This window comes from Meriones unguiculatus, chromosome 5 (assembly GCF_030254825.1).
Source record: "Meriones unguiculatus strain TT.TT164.6M chromosome 5, Bangor_MerUng_6.1, whole genome shotgun sequence".
NCBI classification, from domain to species: Eukaryota; Metazoa; Chordata; class Mammalia; order Rodentia; family Muridae; genus Meriones; species Meriones unguiculatus.
In genome coordinates, this window is record NC_083353.1 from 117691942 (window position 1) to 117709489 (window position 17548).

General features: G+C 41.2%; 1 protein-coding gene across 1 annotated transcript; it reads left to right on the forward strand.

Annotated features, from left to right (window-relative positions):
* The first annotated feature begins 1677 nt into the window (after positions 1-1677).
* On the forward strand, positions 1678-14689 carry LOC110543539 (killer cell lectin-like receptor subfamily B member 1B allele C). The gene is made up of 6 exons (XM_060383368.1): positions 1678-1901; positions 6821-6919; positions 7504-7578; positions 8838-8992; positions 9312-9421; positions 13873-14689. Exons 1-6 carry the CDS (start codon positions 1817-1819, stop codon positions 14012-14014), a joined length of 666 nt encoding a protein of 221 aa, XP_060239351.1. The 5' UTR covers positions 1678-1816; the 3' UTR covers positions 14015-14689.
* Positions 14690-17548: the final 2859 nt, after the last annotated feature.

Here is a 17548-nt window from a genome sequence, read left to right on the forward strand (position 1 = left end):
GGAGATAAACAAGAAGAGACAAGAAAGGAGGATGCCACCATGGGTGAGGAGAAGAGAGAACCACGTGGGCAGGGAGAAAGGACTCTAAGAATGGCATAGGAAGAAACACCAGGATGAAAAATATATGCAAGTACTTATAAGATTATGGAAGGAAGGTAGCCCAGATAGGAATGGTTAAAGAGGATGACATGGGATGAGGTCTGGAGGATATGAGCTAGTGAAGGTGGAATATCTGCCCAGCCCAAGGTGAAATAAGACAAATCTAAAATCTAACAGGTAAAACTGATCGTTGTTTACTTGAGCTTATTTTGTGTATGCCTAGGAATGGTATAGCTGGATCTTGAGGTAGCACTATTTCTAATTGAGAAAGTGCCAGATTGATTTCCACTGTGGTTGTACAAATTTACATTCCCACCAGCATATGTTGTTACTTGAGTTTTGGATCTTAGCCATTCTGATGGGTGTAAGGTGAAATCTCAGGGTCCTTTTGATTTGCATTTTCCTGATGACTAAGAATATTGAACATTTCTTTAAGTGTTTCTCTGCCATTCAATATTCCTCTATTGAGAATCCTCTGTTTAGCTCTGTACCCTATTTTTTAAAAGATATTTATTTATTATATATACAATGTGTGTTTTCATGTACACCTGTAAGCCAGAAGAGGGCACAAGATTTCATTTTAGATGGTTGTCTCGTCTGCCAGATTTAGCAAATCTGAGCAAAGATGGACAACTCTGGAAACTCTTGTGCACTTGTTGACATTTTAGGTACCAATGAAGCGTGAGGCAGAAAGCCTGACGTGGTGCTGAGTGAAATCACCGTCACCACACAGTGACAGCTGGTGTAGTTCCACCGAGTCACCGAGTGAGCCTGAGACCCTCACACAGGCTTCCACTGGCTCCATAATCATCAGTGGTCTTGGGGAGTGAGGGTGAGCCCCATGTTGGATGTCCACACCCCGTGTCTTCTGGACCCCACAGCCAGCAGACTGCTGCCACAGCCATGTGACTTGAGTGTCCACTACAGTTCCACCCTGACCACAGAAAGCGACTTTAAGGAAATCCTGGCTTTTCTTCTTCTTTTTCACTTGTGATATGAGAATGGCTGACCTGGTGCCATTTGTAGTCCTTGCTCTAAGGCCCTAGGCCTGAGCATCCTTGGAGGAGTTAGCACAGCCCAGGGACCCACATGCCCCACTCCCTGTAGCTCTGACAGAGGAAGTCCTTTCGCACATGCTGTCCCCCATCACTGCTTTCCCATTGGGTCACTCACAGGTCTGTACCACATTCGTGTCTGCATTTCCACGTTTCACGGCTTCATTCACAACATGGCCATCTCAGAAGACTTTTAGAGCTTCAATTGATGTCAAATAGTACCATGGACTATTTGTACCAATCCTCATTTTCATAACGTAGCATAAAATATTGTGCATCTTAATCTCTGGGGATTCAGGGGTAATGCAGAAGCATCTGAATTCAAGATGAATATTTCACTGGAGCTCTGAGAGGGTAACTCATGATTAGAGGAATAAGAACAAGAAAGACTTTTCCAAAACTTTGTCTAAAAAACAAACCTTATGTTTTGTATGTTGCACATTTTTTCTTTAAAAACAAAACAAAACAACAAAATAGCAAGCTGTGTGAGCAGGACACACAGCAAGGTCAGTGACTATGGAGAAACCCTGAGCTACCAGTGTGGGAGGGTGGGGACACACAGCAGAGCACTTGCAGCGGACTTCCTTTTTCGCTCACTTCACCTCGCAGAACTTGGAGTTTGTCCCTGCTCACGCGATCAGTGCCAAATCCCTCCATCTACAATGGACACCTCAGTGGTCTATGCTGACTTAAACCTAGCCAGGACCCCAGAGCCCACACAGACATCATCTCCATCTCTTCCCCCAGGTAAGCAGCTTTACTTCTCCTCTGGCATTTGAATTCTCTTCCGGAGTGAAGATTTTCCTCTGAAACGTATGGGTTTAAGCCATTGCTTTAAAGGTGACAAGCATGTCTTTGTTAGTGTTAAATACTATAGGCAGCCTGTCTGCAGAAAATCACAATTTGGGAAAGGCCATGCATTCTGTTTTTTACTCAAGCAGCAGGCAGAAAACCTGAACATCACTTCCCCTATTCAGCCTTCGTTTAAAATCCTGACAGAAAGAGAATATTTTGCTTATATGAGCAAAGGGGTGTTTTTACAGGTACTTGCTGCATTCAATGGCCAATTCCAAATTCATCTACAGAGCATGGACACTATGACACAGTTCTACCTCAGTGGCAACCCCATTTCGCCCATCACAGGGCAAAGCTTAGACTTCATGGTTAATGTCTTTGTCTCCTCAAAAGAAGGACAATCTTTGGGGGAAAGTCAGAGGCAAAATCAAAGGCTGGAATTAAATTAAAAGCTGGTGACTTATATAGGTGTGTGTGTGCGTGTGTGTGTGTGTGTGTGTGTTTATTTAATTTTTTAAAAAGCTGGTTCTTTCTATCTTGCAAAGTATAACAGCTTTAAGTAGATGAACCTCAAGGTAGCACAGCCACATGGGAATTAATCTTTCAACAAGCACTCTTGTCCACCACAGGATTTAGTAGTAACTCAAACAAAAGAAATGTAAAAGGCTGGGAAGAGGCAAAGCACATGACCTAGAGATGGCTAAGATGTAAGAGACCAGACTCTCAGGCAGCAAGGACATAAAATGATCATGATACAGCATTCCATTCTGCTGTCTAACTGACTCTACTGACACAGACCTTAAAGCAGTTGCTTTCCAATTTGAAGTCCCACATTTGTTGTGACATATGGAGTTCAAACTTCAGGACTTCTTGTTATAGACTGTTGAATTGTCAATGGTTTGAGTGAAAAAAATGTCTCATGACAATATTTAGATAAGTGTCAGTGGAAAGTGGAGGGAGGAACTGGCTTGATAACTGGGGAGTTGATGGCACCATTTTTTTTCGGGGAGCGGGGGAAGAAAGCGTTTGTTTTTCCATGATGCTTAGCAAATGTAGAAGAAGAGCTTTGTTGAAAAGTGTGTAAGAAAATTAATGTAGCTAAAGATTATGATGCTCTCTTCAAACTTTACTGTATATGATCCCAAGTCAAGAAGACTGCATAGAAAAAGTGTCTAGAAAGTCTAGAAAAGACTTGAAAAAAGTAATCATTATTTTCAATGTCACTAATATGGAAACAAACCTAAAGAAAAAACTCGTAGAAAAAAATAGTGCATAACATCTGAAGAGAAAATTCTGACGCAGTAGCATAAAAGCTGTGAAACCACTGGTACCTGTTTAGCTAAAGGACTCAAAACGTGGTACATTCATAGCACTGTGATTAGATCTGCCAGCAAAGAGAACCGGAAAGGGGGTCATGGGCATTGACGAATTTTGTTTGTGGTCAAATAGCCAAAGGTCTGTTTTGATGGTACAATGGATAAAATATGCACAAATGCCTCCAGAGTTTATTAAGGAAGGAAGAGAGAAAGAAAGAAAGAAAGAAAGAAAGAAAGAAAGAAAGAAAGAAAGAAAGAAAGAAAGAAAGAAAGAAGAAAGAAAATAACCAATTACTATGAGACAAACATTACTCTAGACACAGGGAAAGCAGCTATGAAGTAACAGGAAAACAGCTTTCTCCCTGTAGATTTTATATTACTGTGAAGTTTAAAAATCAGTGATATAAACTCAACTGTGTGGTGTTGAATGCCAGCAAGAAAAACATTTAAATGGAAATAAAGACTTTTACCATTAGAGACAGCATCATGTCAAGCAAAGAAATCATCCTGAGAAATGATGCTGGAGTCCAGCCCTGACAGATGTTGGGGGCCAAGGCTGAGTATCTGAGAGATGAGTCTTCTAGGAAGCTGGACCTGCAAAGGCAAAGGGTGAACATGGCTGTGATGTCGTAGGAGAACATGATGCCTGGTGTGCTGCGGAGGTCAAGGCAGGAGGAATGGTGACAGGTGGAAAGGGATTCGGAAGACTTTCCAGAGGGTCAGATGTTGAGGGGAGAAGCCATTAAATGTTTGGAGCAGTGGCGACGACTCAGCATTGTGTAAATACCAAAGAAGAGCTTCTCACAGGTCCCTCCACGTAACCTGTGCTCACATAGCTTCTTCTACATGAACTTCAACAGTATGACGAGAGTATGAAGAGCCCAACGTAGAAGATGGGAGTTCTCTAAATTTTGTCATGCATGGATAAAGATATTTTAGGTCACCCAAATGGCTTACTACCTACAATTCAAACAAACAAAGAAAAACTCACTTTTTAGGAAAAATAAAATATTTTTTGTCAGTTACCAAGGGCCAGAAACTATGCTCAGGAATTTAGAATATTTACTTTATACAGTCCTCTCTAGAACACTATGAAGTAGACATTGTCCACATTTTATAAGTAGGAAAATTCATGAATTAGAAAAATGTTTTGAGCCTTCAAGCTTTAGCATCTCCTCTGGGGTCTATTTCTCCTGTGTAGAACACAGCAGAGGTGACCCACTTGGCCACACCCTCAAGCCCTCAAATACACTGACTGCTTCCTCCCATGACAGTCTTGTATCACCTCTCACCATACAACGGTGCTCAGTGTCCACGGGAGCTTGCTTGCAGACTGTCTGCATATATGCTGGTCTCTTACATAAAGCATAGTGCTTATAAGTAACCTGCATATGGCTGTGCGCTCCAGATAACCTGCGGATATCCTACAGCACCTAGGATGACTTCAAAGCTGTAGGAATAGCGGCCACCATGTATTTGCTCAGAGAATAATGACGGAGAAAGACTGTGTGCATTCAACACAAACGCAGCTTTTGTATGTAACTATCTTCAGTCTGTAGTTAGTTGGGTCTAACCACTGCTACGTGCATGCATTAATGTCTTTTGTCCCTTCTGGAATATTTTTGTTCTTCTCTCCCTCTCCATCTCTTCCTTTTATTCTGTCTCCAGAGTAACATTTTAAAAGGAAGTAACTTGCTTAAGTGGATGTCATATCTCTGTTCTGGTCTAGAGATGAGAGACAAATGATGTTTGTCTTCAGTCTGGGTTACACAATTAGGTTGCCAGTGATTATATTAAAACAATGTATATAAAGAAAATAGAAATGAATATACAGAAAATTCTGGAAAATAAAACAAGAATAAAAGACAATATGATAGCCCATCTTATTTTCAAAAATTTAACATGTAACTCAAAACAAATATTCATTTATATTAAGAAATATTTAGAAAAATACAAAACCAACATAAAAATATATAAATCATCAATCAAGAGGTGTCATGCAGCTAGGTGTGGTGGCATAGGTCTTTAGTCCCAATGCTCAGGAAGCAGCAGCAGACAGATCTCTATGAGTTCTAGGCTAACCTGGTCTACAGAGTATAGGACTGCCAAGGCTGCACAGAAAAACCCTATCTCAAAAAACCAAAACCAATAAAGAAGAAAGGGGAGCTACTGTGCAGAAGTAAGAAAACCTTAGCCAGGAATGTGGTTCATACCTGTGATACAAGAACCTCAGAGGTAGAGGTAGGAGGATCAGGAGTTCAACCACACAGAGAGTTAGAGGCCACCCTTGATAAAAGGAGAACAAAGTACAGCAAAAAGGCAACTAGAAAAGCTTTCTTAGAATTAATAAAAATCATTATAAATGTAAAGGCTAGAGACCAAATGAGAGCCAGGGGGAATTATAATAGAGTTATAGAAGCTAGCTAATATTTCTCCATAGTATTTTTATATATAAAACTATTGTTGTTATTTCCCAGAAGACACCCATGCTTTTAACGTTGTCTGAAATCAAAATAGATTGACCAAATCATGATTTTTTTATGGACGTAGTTCATAACCTGATGTATCTCAACTTCTGACAAACATGAGACATTCATGGTGTAGTAATTGATGCAAGCCTGTTATACGCCAGTGCCCTCTTTATCTGCTATTTCAATTTCTGCACATTCATAACCTGTAGTCAATAACAAGTTGAGAAATATTAATAAAAAGATTAAATGGAAAATGTCAAGAATGAGTAACTGTGTTTTAAGCTGGACGTAGTTCTGGACAGCACAGTGAGCTCTCACACAGGCTCGGTAAAGACAAGAGTCACTCCTCACCGCCTGCCAGCTACCCAGGTTTGTGCTCAAATAACCATCATTTTACCAAATCGTAGCCTCCAACTGTGAGTGCTGTGAATGCTGGCAACCCTGTTGTGTCAAAGATTAGCCGGGGGCATTCTTCCTCTACACTAAAGCTATCCTATTTAAGGAAAGAAAAAGAAAAAAACAGATTTTGCCACTACCTAACAAGCTGTGAAAGTTATAGCCACAGTATGCACTCATGTTGCTCCAAGTTGGAGAAGATCATTCTAGACAGCAGTGAAGCAGACCTCATGTTAAATAATAGAATTACTATACATTGCCAGCACAAAGGTAAGCTGTGTGTGTGTGTGTGTGTGTGTGTGTGTGTGTGTGTGTGCCTTCTATAAACGAAGATGCTCCTCTCCTTTTTGGAGGAAATGGTACCTCATTTCCAAAACAGAGCATATACTTTATTTTTGTACAGCACTCAGTCAGAACATTTCAAAAGATCTTTCTCATCAAGTTTGACCCTCCTAATACCCCTTCTCACAGGAAACATGTACAAGTATTCCCATGTTATCAGAGAAAAGATTAGTTGACCCAACTGAAAACTTATGTTGTGGAACTCTACAGAAAAATGGCTTAGGGAGGTTCTTTTCCGCACCCCACCCTTAACTTGAATCTGTTGTCCACGTCAATCAAGCCACCTCTGACTTTCATTCCAAATGCACTCAACTAGATGAAAAGAGTATTTTCTTTAACTTCTCAGACACCTGTCGGTGCCCACGCTGGCATCGGTTGGCTCTGAAATTCGTCTGTGCTGGGCTCATCCTTCTTGTCCTGGGGGTGATTGGACTCAGTGTCTTAGGTAAGTGAGACAGAACCTTTTACCTTAAAATTCTTTCTCTATTTCCACCATAAGTATTTCAGCTTCCTCACATGATATGGCCCCCTTGAGCCTGGGGAAAGATCACTGAGGAGCAGTTACAGGACAATGTCCCCGTCACAGTTCTTACTTATTCTGAGAATCATTCTGGGGGTGACACATGGACACCCAAAGCTGTGCCAAAGGTCACAGATGTGACAAGGTGACAATAGCAACGAAAACCACAAGGCCTAAATATGAGTTCATTAGGTGTCTCCTGAACCCCAGAAGGAAGCCAGCAACCGTCTGGTCGGTGTGGGTGTGAGTACACTCACAGAGGAGATGTTCAGGAGTGTGAGGGCGGTAAGAGCTTCACGGTGCCCTTAGATGGCCTGTGACCTAACAGCCCTGTGAATCCATCTGTTCTGTGTCCAGTTGGGTCCATCGTTAACATGTTGCTAATGCATTGTCTCCTGTCTGTCCTCCAGCTTGTTGAGCTGGCTTGACTTCCTGAAGTGATAGATACAACACCCGTTTCACTGCCTTGTTTAGCATTTCATCTTCTTCGTGTGTTTTCTTATTACTAGTGCTATCACTGCTCCAAAACACATCAGCAGAAAAAAGCAGTGTGGATGTTCAAGTGAACAGGACAAAACCAGCAGGTAACTTTGACATCCTGATATTAGATCACTATCATGTTACCTTTAGTCAAAGCTCACACCGCTGTGGGTCTTATGTTTGAGAAAAGTGCAGCATAGGAAGTTAAGAACTTGTCAAAAGTTCTCGTGAATGGTAAATGATGCCTCTGGAAACTTCACTGAGGCTACATGACCTTCAATTCTAGTGTCTTAGCTACCTGGACTTGCTACCCCAGGTTGCTAGCACAGTTGATCACTAACAGACAAATACCAATCCAAAAAGCAGGGGGCTTAAGAGGCAGCCCAGTGGTTAAGAGTGCTTGCATGCAAGCATGAAAACTGTAGTTACAGCCCCAGCATCTATGTATTAACACCCCTGCACTGCAAGAGAGGATGGGCACTGAGGCCTGCTGGTTTCCAGCTTCGCAGGAAAACACACACACGCATTAGCTTCACATTCAAGGAGAAACCCTGTTTCTAAAGAATAGGTGAAGACAGAATAGAATCGAGACAAAGACTTTACATCTTTCTCTGGCCTCTGCATGTGCCTAGGCATGTGTTCTTGAACACACGTGCACATAAACACACACACACACACACACACACACACACACACACACACACAAAGTAATATGCTTCAGACAAATGCTTTATAGCCAGTGCTGTAGAGAGACACCATGACCATGCAAGTCTTATAGAAAACAGAACAAATAAAAACAAATCATTTAATTGGGGCTGGCTCACAATTTCAGAGGTTTAATCCATGTCCCCACGGTGGGGAACACATAGGCAGACATGGTGCTAGAGCTGCTGAGGGAGAGTTCTATATCTGGATCTGCAGGAAGAAAGGGCCCTGGGCCTGATTTGGGCTTTTGAAACTTTAAAGCCCACCCTCCCATCTCCCCCTCTCCTCCCTTTCACCCTGTCCCTCCCCCATGACACCCTTCCTCCAAGAAGGCCACGCCTCCTAAAGTAATACTACTCCCTGATAACTAAGCATTTAAATGTGTGAGCCTGTGGGGACCATTAGATTTAAACCACCTCAAGGAATACTTGACTGTTTTAATAAACCTGTCAAATAGATAACTTTGTCTGAAGTTAATTAATAGAAACAAAAATAAAATACATTCTTTGTTATTTACATTTCTCTGATCTGTCATGACAGTACTCTCGTTCCTGCACATGTTACTAAAAGTGTGTGTTAGTAAAGCAACTACTGTGTGCAGCTGGCTGTGGTGCAGTAAGAACAGGTAGAAATATTCCGTGTCTCCTTCTCACTTCAGAGAGTCCAGCTAAGTCAATGTGCCCAAAAGACTGGATTCCACACAGACATAAATGCATACATTTTTCTCAAGTTTCCAACACTTGGAAGGAAGGTATGGATGACTGTGATCAGAAAGGAGCCACTTTGCTGCTTGTTCAAGACCAAGAAGAGCTGGTAAGTTGTTCAACAAAACAGAGATATTAGCTGTTCTTGAAGTTACACCACCGTCTAGACTTACACATCTTCCATGCAAAGGAAGTGGGGACTTTAAGGAAGCTCATAGTCTGAGAGACTTATGACATGGAGCCAATCACTGTGTCTGGAAGACGTGTGTCCTAGGATCATAAAGATGGGCACAGATTTCACAAAGTAGGAAGAATAACCTGGGCACTCAGGTCAGAGACAGGTGACCTTGAACTAGGCTTCAGGAGGCTGGTGATGGATCCACTCAGACACAGTCTCAGGGTTAAGGCCTACTCTGTTTTGGTTGTAGAGATTCCTACAGAACCAGACAAAAGACTTTATATTTTGGATTGGACTAAGATATGAATTGCCTGACAAGACCTGGAAGTGGATAAACAACTCTGCTTTAAGCTCTGATGTGTGAGTATAGAGATGCTAACTCGAATATTCATTTCTACTGCGGTGGTTTTAGGGGGCTGCTGCTTGGGGCTTAATAATAAGGACATGGAGACACCTGAATAGTACAAGCCTGTTAGCCTTTTTGCTGGAGGCAGCTAACCACCTACTCAGGAGGACTCCCCTGCCACCATGCCTCCTGATCTGCTCCCATTCTTCCTCCAGCACCAGCCTCCAGCTCTTTTATTTATTTTTTTCTTTTAATGTCAATTGGTGTTTTAACTGCATGTGTGTCTCTGTGAGGGTATCTGATCCCCTGGAACCAGCTACTTTTTCATCCAAATCCCTTTCCTTTCTGATACCAAAACCACCTATTAGCCTAATGGGAGAGGTTCCACAGCTTACTCACCTGAACCAATCAGCAGCAGGATCACACCTGTCTATCTTTCAGTATCTCTTGGCCAGATTCAGGTCTAAGTGACCCCTTCCCCAACCCTCCAGCAGCTTGATTTTTAACATGATAATCTCAGAGTACCAACATTTTGTGCAGGTGAGGAAGCAACTAACATTTACATATTAGAAAGTAGATCTTGTGAGGTATAGAGATGACAATACCATATACCCTACAGGGGCACACTTTCATAGCCAGTTGATACACAACGTGTTGGAGTAGGTTACCCCAAAACATCTCAGGTCTTTAGGGCTATAGGGCTCTAACACTGATAGCTAAGATTAAAGAGGTTCAGAACAGCCCGAAAATATGATTCCCCGGGTGGTTTAAATTCTTCACATGTGAAAAGATAACAGTCTTATAAAAGGTAATGTGTGTGTGCATGCCTGCAATGGAGTTTTACATGGAATGTCCTGAGCAGCAAATTTTAATTTTTGGTGAAAATATAACACAGGGTATCTACAGATCAATTTGTCTGGTCCCAACTGGCAGAGCATGAAAGAAAAATAAAGTAAAATCAGTGTGGAGCTCTGACATCTGAGAGAAAATACCCACATATCAACAATTGTTTGAGAGGATAAGATAAAATTGTGTATAATCAGCTTCTTGTCATAGTAATAAAAGATCTGAGACAAAGAAGAATGGAAAGATGATTGGGTATCTTTGTTTTGAAGTGAAGACATCTAAGCCTTTGGTCTGCTGCTGCACTGCTGTGATTCCTGTGGCAATGCAGAACCTCAGAGACAAGCAAAGCTGCTCACCTGTAGAACACAGGAGCAGAGAAGAAAGGAGACACAGGGCAGATACGCCTTTCAAAGGCATGGCCCCTTCCTGTGAGGGTCACTTCATTCAGCTGGGAACTCATCAGTTAGTTAATCCATTGACAGAACTAACGTCCTCATGCTCCAATCACCCATGAGTAGCATCAGCAGCTGGACACTGAGGTCTCAGTAGGTGCCCAGTTAGGGCATACTTGGCATCTAAGCCATAAGTGTGTATAGATCACAAAGCAGTCAGAGCTATTTGCTCTTCGGTGTCTCATTTTCTTATTGTGGGAGACTGCATGGGAGATTGCAGTGGGAGAACTGATGCTTCATACCTAAGTTATATATTTGAGCAGAATTCATAATTACTGGCATAACAAGGAGCAATGTATCACCACTCCAGAGGCAGGAGGACCTGGAGAACAGTCTCACACAACAGCCGACTTTATTCAGAGCAGCAGACAATTTATACTGAGGGTTAAGAAAGCTCAAGCCGACTACAATAACAAAGGCAAGCTGAGCATGGCAAATACGGTTTTCCAGAGAAGCACACAAAGAACAGTTTAAACATTATCAATCAGTAGTAATAGGCTGAAGTAAAGTCATTTTTTTTCTGCTGTACCTAGTAGAGCACAAAAACACATCCAAGAACATTTCATGTTTTAAAGAAACAAGACTCGGGTTTCTTGTTTTGTTTTTAATATTTTATTTGTTTATGATTTATATACTATTTGACCTGCATGTGTGCCTGCATGCCAGAAGAGGTCACCAGATCTCATTTCTTTAGATGGTTATGAGCCACCTTGTGGTTGCTGGGATTGCTTCTAATTTTTTTAAGAAGAAGCTATTACGTTGAGTACCATTTTTATTAATTGTGCTGTTGAGCTTTATGTCAGCTTGTGAAAAGCTAGAGTAATCTGGGAGGGGGGAGGGAGACTAGCCAGGCTGAACAAGGCAAACATGGTGCCAGCAGGCCTTGGCCTTTTCCCTCATTCCTCTGCCTTGCTAAAAACTGTTCCAAATCCAGCCACCAAGGTCTTTTCCCTTATTGGGCCACTTCCTCCCCTGAGGCTGACTACCAAGGTTCAGTTATTAAAGTATTGAAGTCCAGCAATCAAAAGACCCCTTTGGCTTACTCATGCCCAATTAAACTTAAACACCTCATTTGAACACAGGGTTTCCCCTCGTTCTTATAAACTGCCGATGCCTGTCTCCTCTATGTTCCTTTATGGTCCCTGCCTCCTGCTTTCTGGCCTGCTTGAGTGCCTGTTTTGACTTACCTCAGTGAAGGACGTATTGGAACTATAAGTGAAATAAATCCTTTTCTTCCCAAGTTGCTTTTGGTCATGTTGTTTTATCATAGCAATGGTAATTTAGCTAAGACACAAATCCTGAGTAAATTTATGCAAATTACACAAGTCAAAACTTTAAACATTCCTTTTAATTATTTAGAATAAAAATGATTGAAATTTAAAATACTGAAACATACAGATATATGTTATATAAAATATAATAATGTATTAAGTTTAGAGATTGTTAAACACATTGTTAACCTAGAGAGCAAATGTTGACAGTATACAAGACCATATTTTGAATTCTTTTTTCAAAAAGTAAGACGTTAAAGTGGGAATTATTTTAAAACAAATAAATGTTATGGGTTAGAATATATTTACAAAAACAAAATACACACATCTTGTGTCATAAAATCTATCCTGATTTTTTTCTAATGCTTTCAGAGTGTGCTATTTAGGGTTAATGTTGCTATGACCAAAGGCAAGTTAGAGAGGAAAGAGTTTATTTATCTGGCTATGCTTCCATGTCTCTTCTCATCACTGAAGGAATTCAGGCAGGAACTCAAGCAGGGCAGGAACCTGGAGACAGGAGCTGAGGCAGAGGCCATCCTGCAAAGTGAGCCTCAGAGTCAATCAGAGAGTGGTTGGTTACTTCCACAATAGTCCTGCCACTATTGCACCAGCATATAAGCAGGTTGTCGTTGTAGCTTGTGGGATCCACAGCTAAGTTGGACACTGATAACTCTACTCACCCAGAAACCTGCACAACACTTTCCAGTGTCTATTACTTAATTAGGCTATGATATAACATGTTTACATTATTGTGATTCACGGTGATAGTAAAACTGTAAGATATCTGAAGTGTATGGGTTCAGCTCAGTCCATCTGTCATTTTACCATGAGTATAAAATGATCACGTGGCAGTGATCATTAAGCCCGCAGGCTGCTGAGCTACGGTAGAAAGAGCATCAGTCAAGCCCTGCTTTTGTTTTAACTCTCTTACCCTGGTTTTCAGATAAGGAAAATGTAACCAAATGCATGATTATTTCCGAATTGATAAAATAATGCTAGTAATTTCCAAAGGTCTGATAGGAGATGGCCTAGGAAAACTTAAAGGCATTTTGAACAGATTGGTGTAAGGAAATTATCTTTACACTTGAAGAAAGTCCTGAAGCATGAAGAAATAAGACAAAGGCCATTTACAGTGGAGGGAAGTCTATGGCGTGACTGCTAGAATACAGGAAGTTGGGTGAGGGCAGAGTTGCCTCTCAGGCCCAAAGGGCTCCATGAAGAAATGACAAAAGGAAGAAAGAGCAGCTGTAAGACAGCCCCAGCCACTGTCGTACACCACCTTCTGTTTACAATAAATCAGTGCATTCTGAACTCATCTCTTCTACAGTTAACTCTAATTTTTCCTGTGTTGTTTGGATTCTAGTTCACACCTGAGCCATGTATGAGTATTAAATCAAATGCCCACAGGCATAAAGGGTTATGATTATCACATGGCCTTAGCCTCTTTCCTCTGTAGATCCTGTGAGCTCAGTCTGTATGTTATGCACAGTCACTGAACACCCACCGCGTTTAACTGTTGTCACTGTACATATGAACGCCTTCCTCAAGCACTGGCTGGTTATAGCCTATACACTCAGGAAACGGGAGCTCAGGAAAGTGAGGTGGCTCTTTTCTGTGCATGAGATGTTAGCAGTCCAATGAGATGCAATCCTGCTTCCAAAAATTTTTTTTTATCGTATGAATATTTTTTTTCCTGGAAGAATTCTTCTCTAGTTGAAAGTAAAATTGAAAAATATATAGGAGATGTGTTCAGATAAGCCTCCATCTTTAATGTCGACACATGTTGTTACTCTGTGTCCTGTGCTTAAGCACTCTGGATTCTACAGTCCTTAGAAGTATAGAGGAGAAGATGGCCAATTCAGGATAACTAAGAACAGCTATTCTCTTCCTCCTCAGAGTACAAGTTACGGGTGAAGCTAAAGCAGACAGCTGTGGTTCCATCTCAAAGGACAAAGTGGTTTCTGAGGACTGTGGTTCAGACAACCGCTGGATCTGCCAAAAGGAACCAAAACGTGATACCATGTGCAATGACTCCTGACTGCAAACCGCATCTCGATTACTTAACCATGCACAGCAGATCTGCACACTCAGTCTGTCCTTGCTGTCTGCCCTCCCAGTTCAGTTAGTGGCACAAAGCATGGACTCTAAAAGCACCATGATGCTTACAGATAGTTTATTCTGTAAATGTGAATGGACAAAGACAGAAATGTGCCATTCTAAGAGAGGTGTTCTGTGAAAAGAAGCCCAGGAAGCTGAGGGGCTTCAAATCCTGGACACCATGACCTTCACTGTTTGTGTCTGAGCTCATCTGCAAAGCAGCCACAGAAAACCATTTACAAACTCATTATTAAAATGCTTGCAGTACAGGAACTGGTGGCTCTGGGAATGCTGAGCCAGGAGGGTCATGAGTTCAAGGCCAGCCTCAGTATGTGGATTAAATGATAAATGTCTTCCATAGCTTTGGGCATTTTACCACTTGGTCCCCAGTTAGTGGCACTGTCAGGGGGTTCAGGGAGTGCAGCCTTGCTGGAGGAATGTCACTGGAGGTGGCCCTTGAGAGTAAAAGCCCCAGCTACTTGTAGCTTGCTCTGCTTCATGCTTCCAGTTCAAGATGTGAGCTCTCAGCTGTCTACTCCAGCTGCCATGCTTCCTGCTTCCTTGCCTGTATGGACTCCAACCCTCTTGAATGAAAAGTCAAATTAAACTCTTCTATAAGCCACCTCACTTATTGTGTTTTATCATAAGAACAAGATAAGTAACTAATAAATTGGGCAACTTAATAAGTAAATCAGAAACTGTTGGGGAATGTTCTCATACATTATGTATTCAGATGCTGTGCCCTGAGATCCAGTTGCAGTCTGGATGTGGCCATTGTCATTTCTATGAAGAATATCCTGTCTCAATGTTGTGTAAAGAATGCTCCCCAGTTGTCTCTGAGAGGCTAATAAAGGAGCTTATGAACCGATGACTCGGCAGAGGAGAGAGCAAGCAGGACTCCCATTCCCAGTCTGAGGTCTCAGGTAGAAAGACAGAGGGACAGAGAGAGGAGGAGAGAAAAAGATAGAGAGTGAAAGAGAGAGAGAGAGATGAAAAAGAGGAGAAGGGAGGAGGAAGTCACCACAAGGAGGACCTTGAGTTTGCCATGAGTTTGGAGAGTCATGGCAGAAGGCCAAAGCAAGACTGAGATGGCGACTAAAACAGCTCATGGCTGGGAGGGAGCCAGACTAGCATAATAGAAAAATAGCATAATAGAGAAATAGCTGAGCAGTTATAGAGCTTAAAACTTGTTGAAGCAATCTCATAAGACTCCATGTCTTCTCTTTGGGAGCTAGGGTGGGTAGCAGAAAAGGACCCTACTAACTACAAATTTCTACAGAAACAACAACCAAAACACTACTCTTGGCAGTTAGCTGGAGTGATCATATTGCAACAGAGCAGGCCAGCTTAGGGAATACTTTAGTAACTCGGGAATCTACTTCATTTGAGCTCTGCACACACCTCTCTTTTGGTAATGCACTTGGGAGCCCAGGTTCCTTTCCTGTACATGCTATGCACACATGTCCCATGTCTAAACACAGCACCTCATGATCTGTTTGCACCCCAAGACCTCCACAGCCATAGAGCTGCACTTTACACCTACTTCAAACAATAGAAGTTTTTCATCGGTCTAAGGACCATCAAGCATTGACCGTTTCTTTTTTTTTTTTTTTTTTTTTTTAATTAAATTTTTATTTTTTATATTAATTACAGGTTATTCACTTTGTATCCCAGCTGTATAAAGCCTGCCTTTTACACTACTATTTCCTTTACCCACTTCCTTGCCCAGCTGTCTGTCTTAGTTTAAGCAATGGGAGAGTGTTAAAAGGAAAAAGGCTTAGGAAGAAAGGGTAGATTTATTTTTGAAAGTTGATGCTAACCACACCATTCTCTAATCAAGCAAATGTGTGAAAGCCAATGTGGAAACTAACAGAAAAGCAAAGGCAGCAAACAGTTCGCACGTGAAACAGGTTTCATATAAACTGCAAATTGGCAAAGAAGATGAAGTGCCTATTATTTGGTGCTAAAACCTGTATTGAATAATACAAAAGCCATAAAACAGAGAGCTTGCTAAAGTAACTGAGCATTCACTTGAAATCTCACAAAACCCTATGAGTCACCTACCACAACGTGAGCAAGCTCAGTTTCAAAGCACTTTAAATCCAGTAATCTGGTTTCCCTATAAAAAACAGAAACTCTTGCTTACACCGTGTGGATGTATATATATATATATATATATATATATATATATATATATATATATGTCTTGTAGCCTATGTTTAGGAGAAGAGAATGTATATATATATATATATATATATATATATATATATTTCCCTTCAAGCAAAAACAACTCAATTTATACAAACTGTTCTTTGAATTGTTCCTGTATATCATGTATGGGTGTGTTAAAGCAATACAAAAACAATTTCTGTAAATTTAGAAGGCAAAAGATGTATGTGGGAACTGACAATTGAGCCTTATTTAGAGAAGAAAAGCAGAAATGGTGGTGGGTTAGGCAAAAAAAAAAAATAGGGTCATTACATTTGTCACTAGCTGAATGGTTGACAGTTGCAGAGCTAGCACTAAATCAGGTAAGTAGCTGAGAAAAACTATTGGCTAATTTCTGCAAGGGAGAAAACCCATTGCCTATATTACCAGGCCATTCTAAAATTCCCCTAAAATACAGTAAGTTTATACATCCAAAAGATACATGACAACCGTATATAACCAGCAACATCAATAATACAAAAAGAAAACCAAATCACTTCTAGAGAGTAGAAGACTTAGAACAATTGAATCAACATTTGAAGTCCAGGAACCCCGAAATATCCAACACATTAAATGCCATGCGGCATTGACCGTTTCTAATCAAACATAATATTAATGTATCTTGGAACTATGGAAAATGGGTCAGTCCAGTCTAGACTGGTCTGGGGTGTGTGCTCAACAAGGCAAAGCAAACCTGTTGAGAGAATCTCCTGTTTACCATCTGAGGCCTAGAACACCTGAACATGTGAATCATTAAAAACAGACGTGTTGTGGGAAGGTTTATGCAATCCAAGCTTGTCAGTCAAAACAGAGAACCACCCAAATTAAGCTCCTGGTAACTACACTCCTTCTCTTGAACCCCTAAAAGGAAGCCCCCCAAACCATCAGGACCCTAGAGTACTCACTCCTGTGGCTGCATGTTCTCATTACACTGTATTCCAATGTGAACTATAGCCTTGCTTTAGATGAGGTTTCCCAGCCACATTGCTACCCCTGAAGAAGGCACCAAGAGCCTGGAAACACCCCACCCTGTCCTGAATGCAGGCAGCATGATTCATGTGTATAGATGGTTATTAGTAATGGATGTTGTGCTATCCTTAAACTGGATAGCAAAAGTGGATTGTGGAACACTTCAGGGAAACATTGAATGTATCAAGAAACACTTCTGTTTTGTTTTGTTTTGTTTTGTCCTCCTCCTGTCTTCTTTCCAAGGTGTGTTAGTGGGATTTTACATCTCTATTAAAAACAGCTGAGAGAAAAACTTAAA

Bases quoted from the DNA above. Each gene is read 5' to 3' on its own strand.
- LOC110543539 (XM_060383368.1), top strand. From the start codon at position 1,817: ATGGACACCTCAGTGGTCTATGCTGACTTAAACCTAGCCAGGACCCCA. The intron at 1,902-6,820 runs GTAAGCAGCTTT...TTAACTTCTCAG, and splicing joins ATCTCCATCTCTTCCCCCAG to ACACCTGTCGGTGCCCACGC. The intron at 8,993-9,311 runs GTAAGTTGTTCA...TTTTGGTTGTAG, and splicing joins TTCAAGACCAAGAAGAGCTG to AGATTCCTACAGAACCAGAC.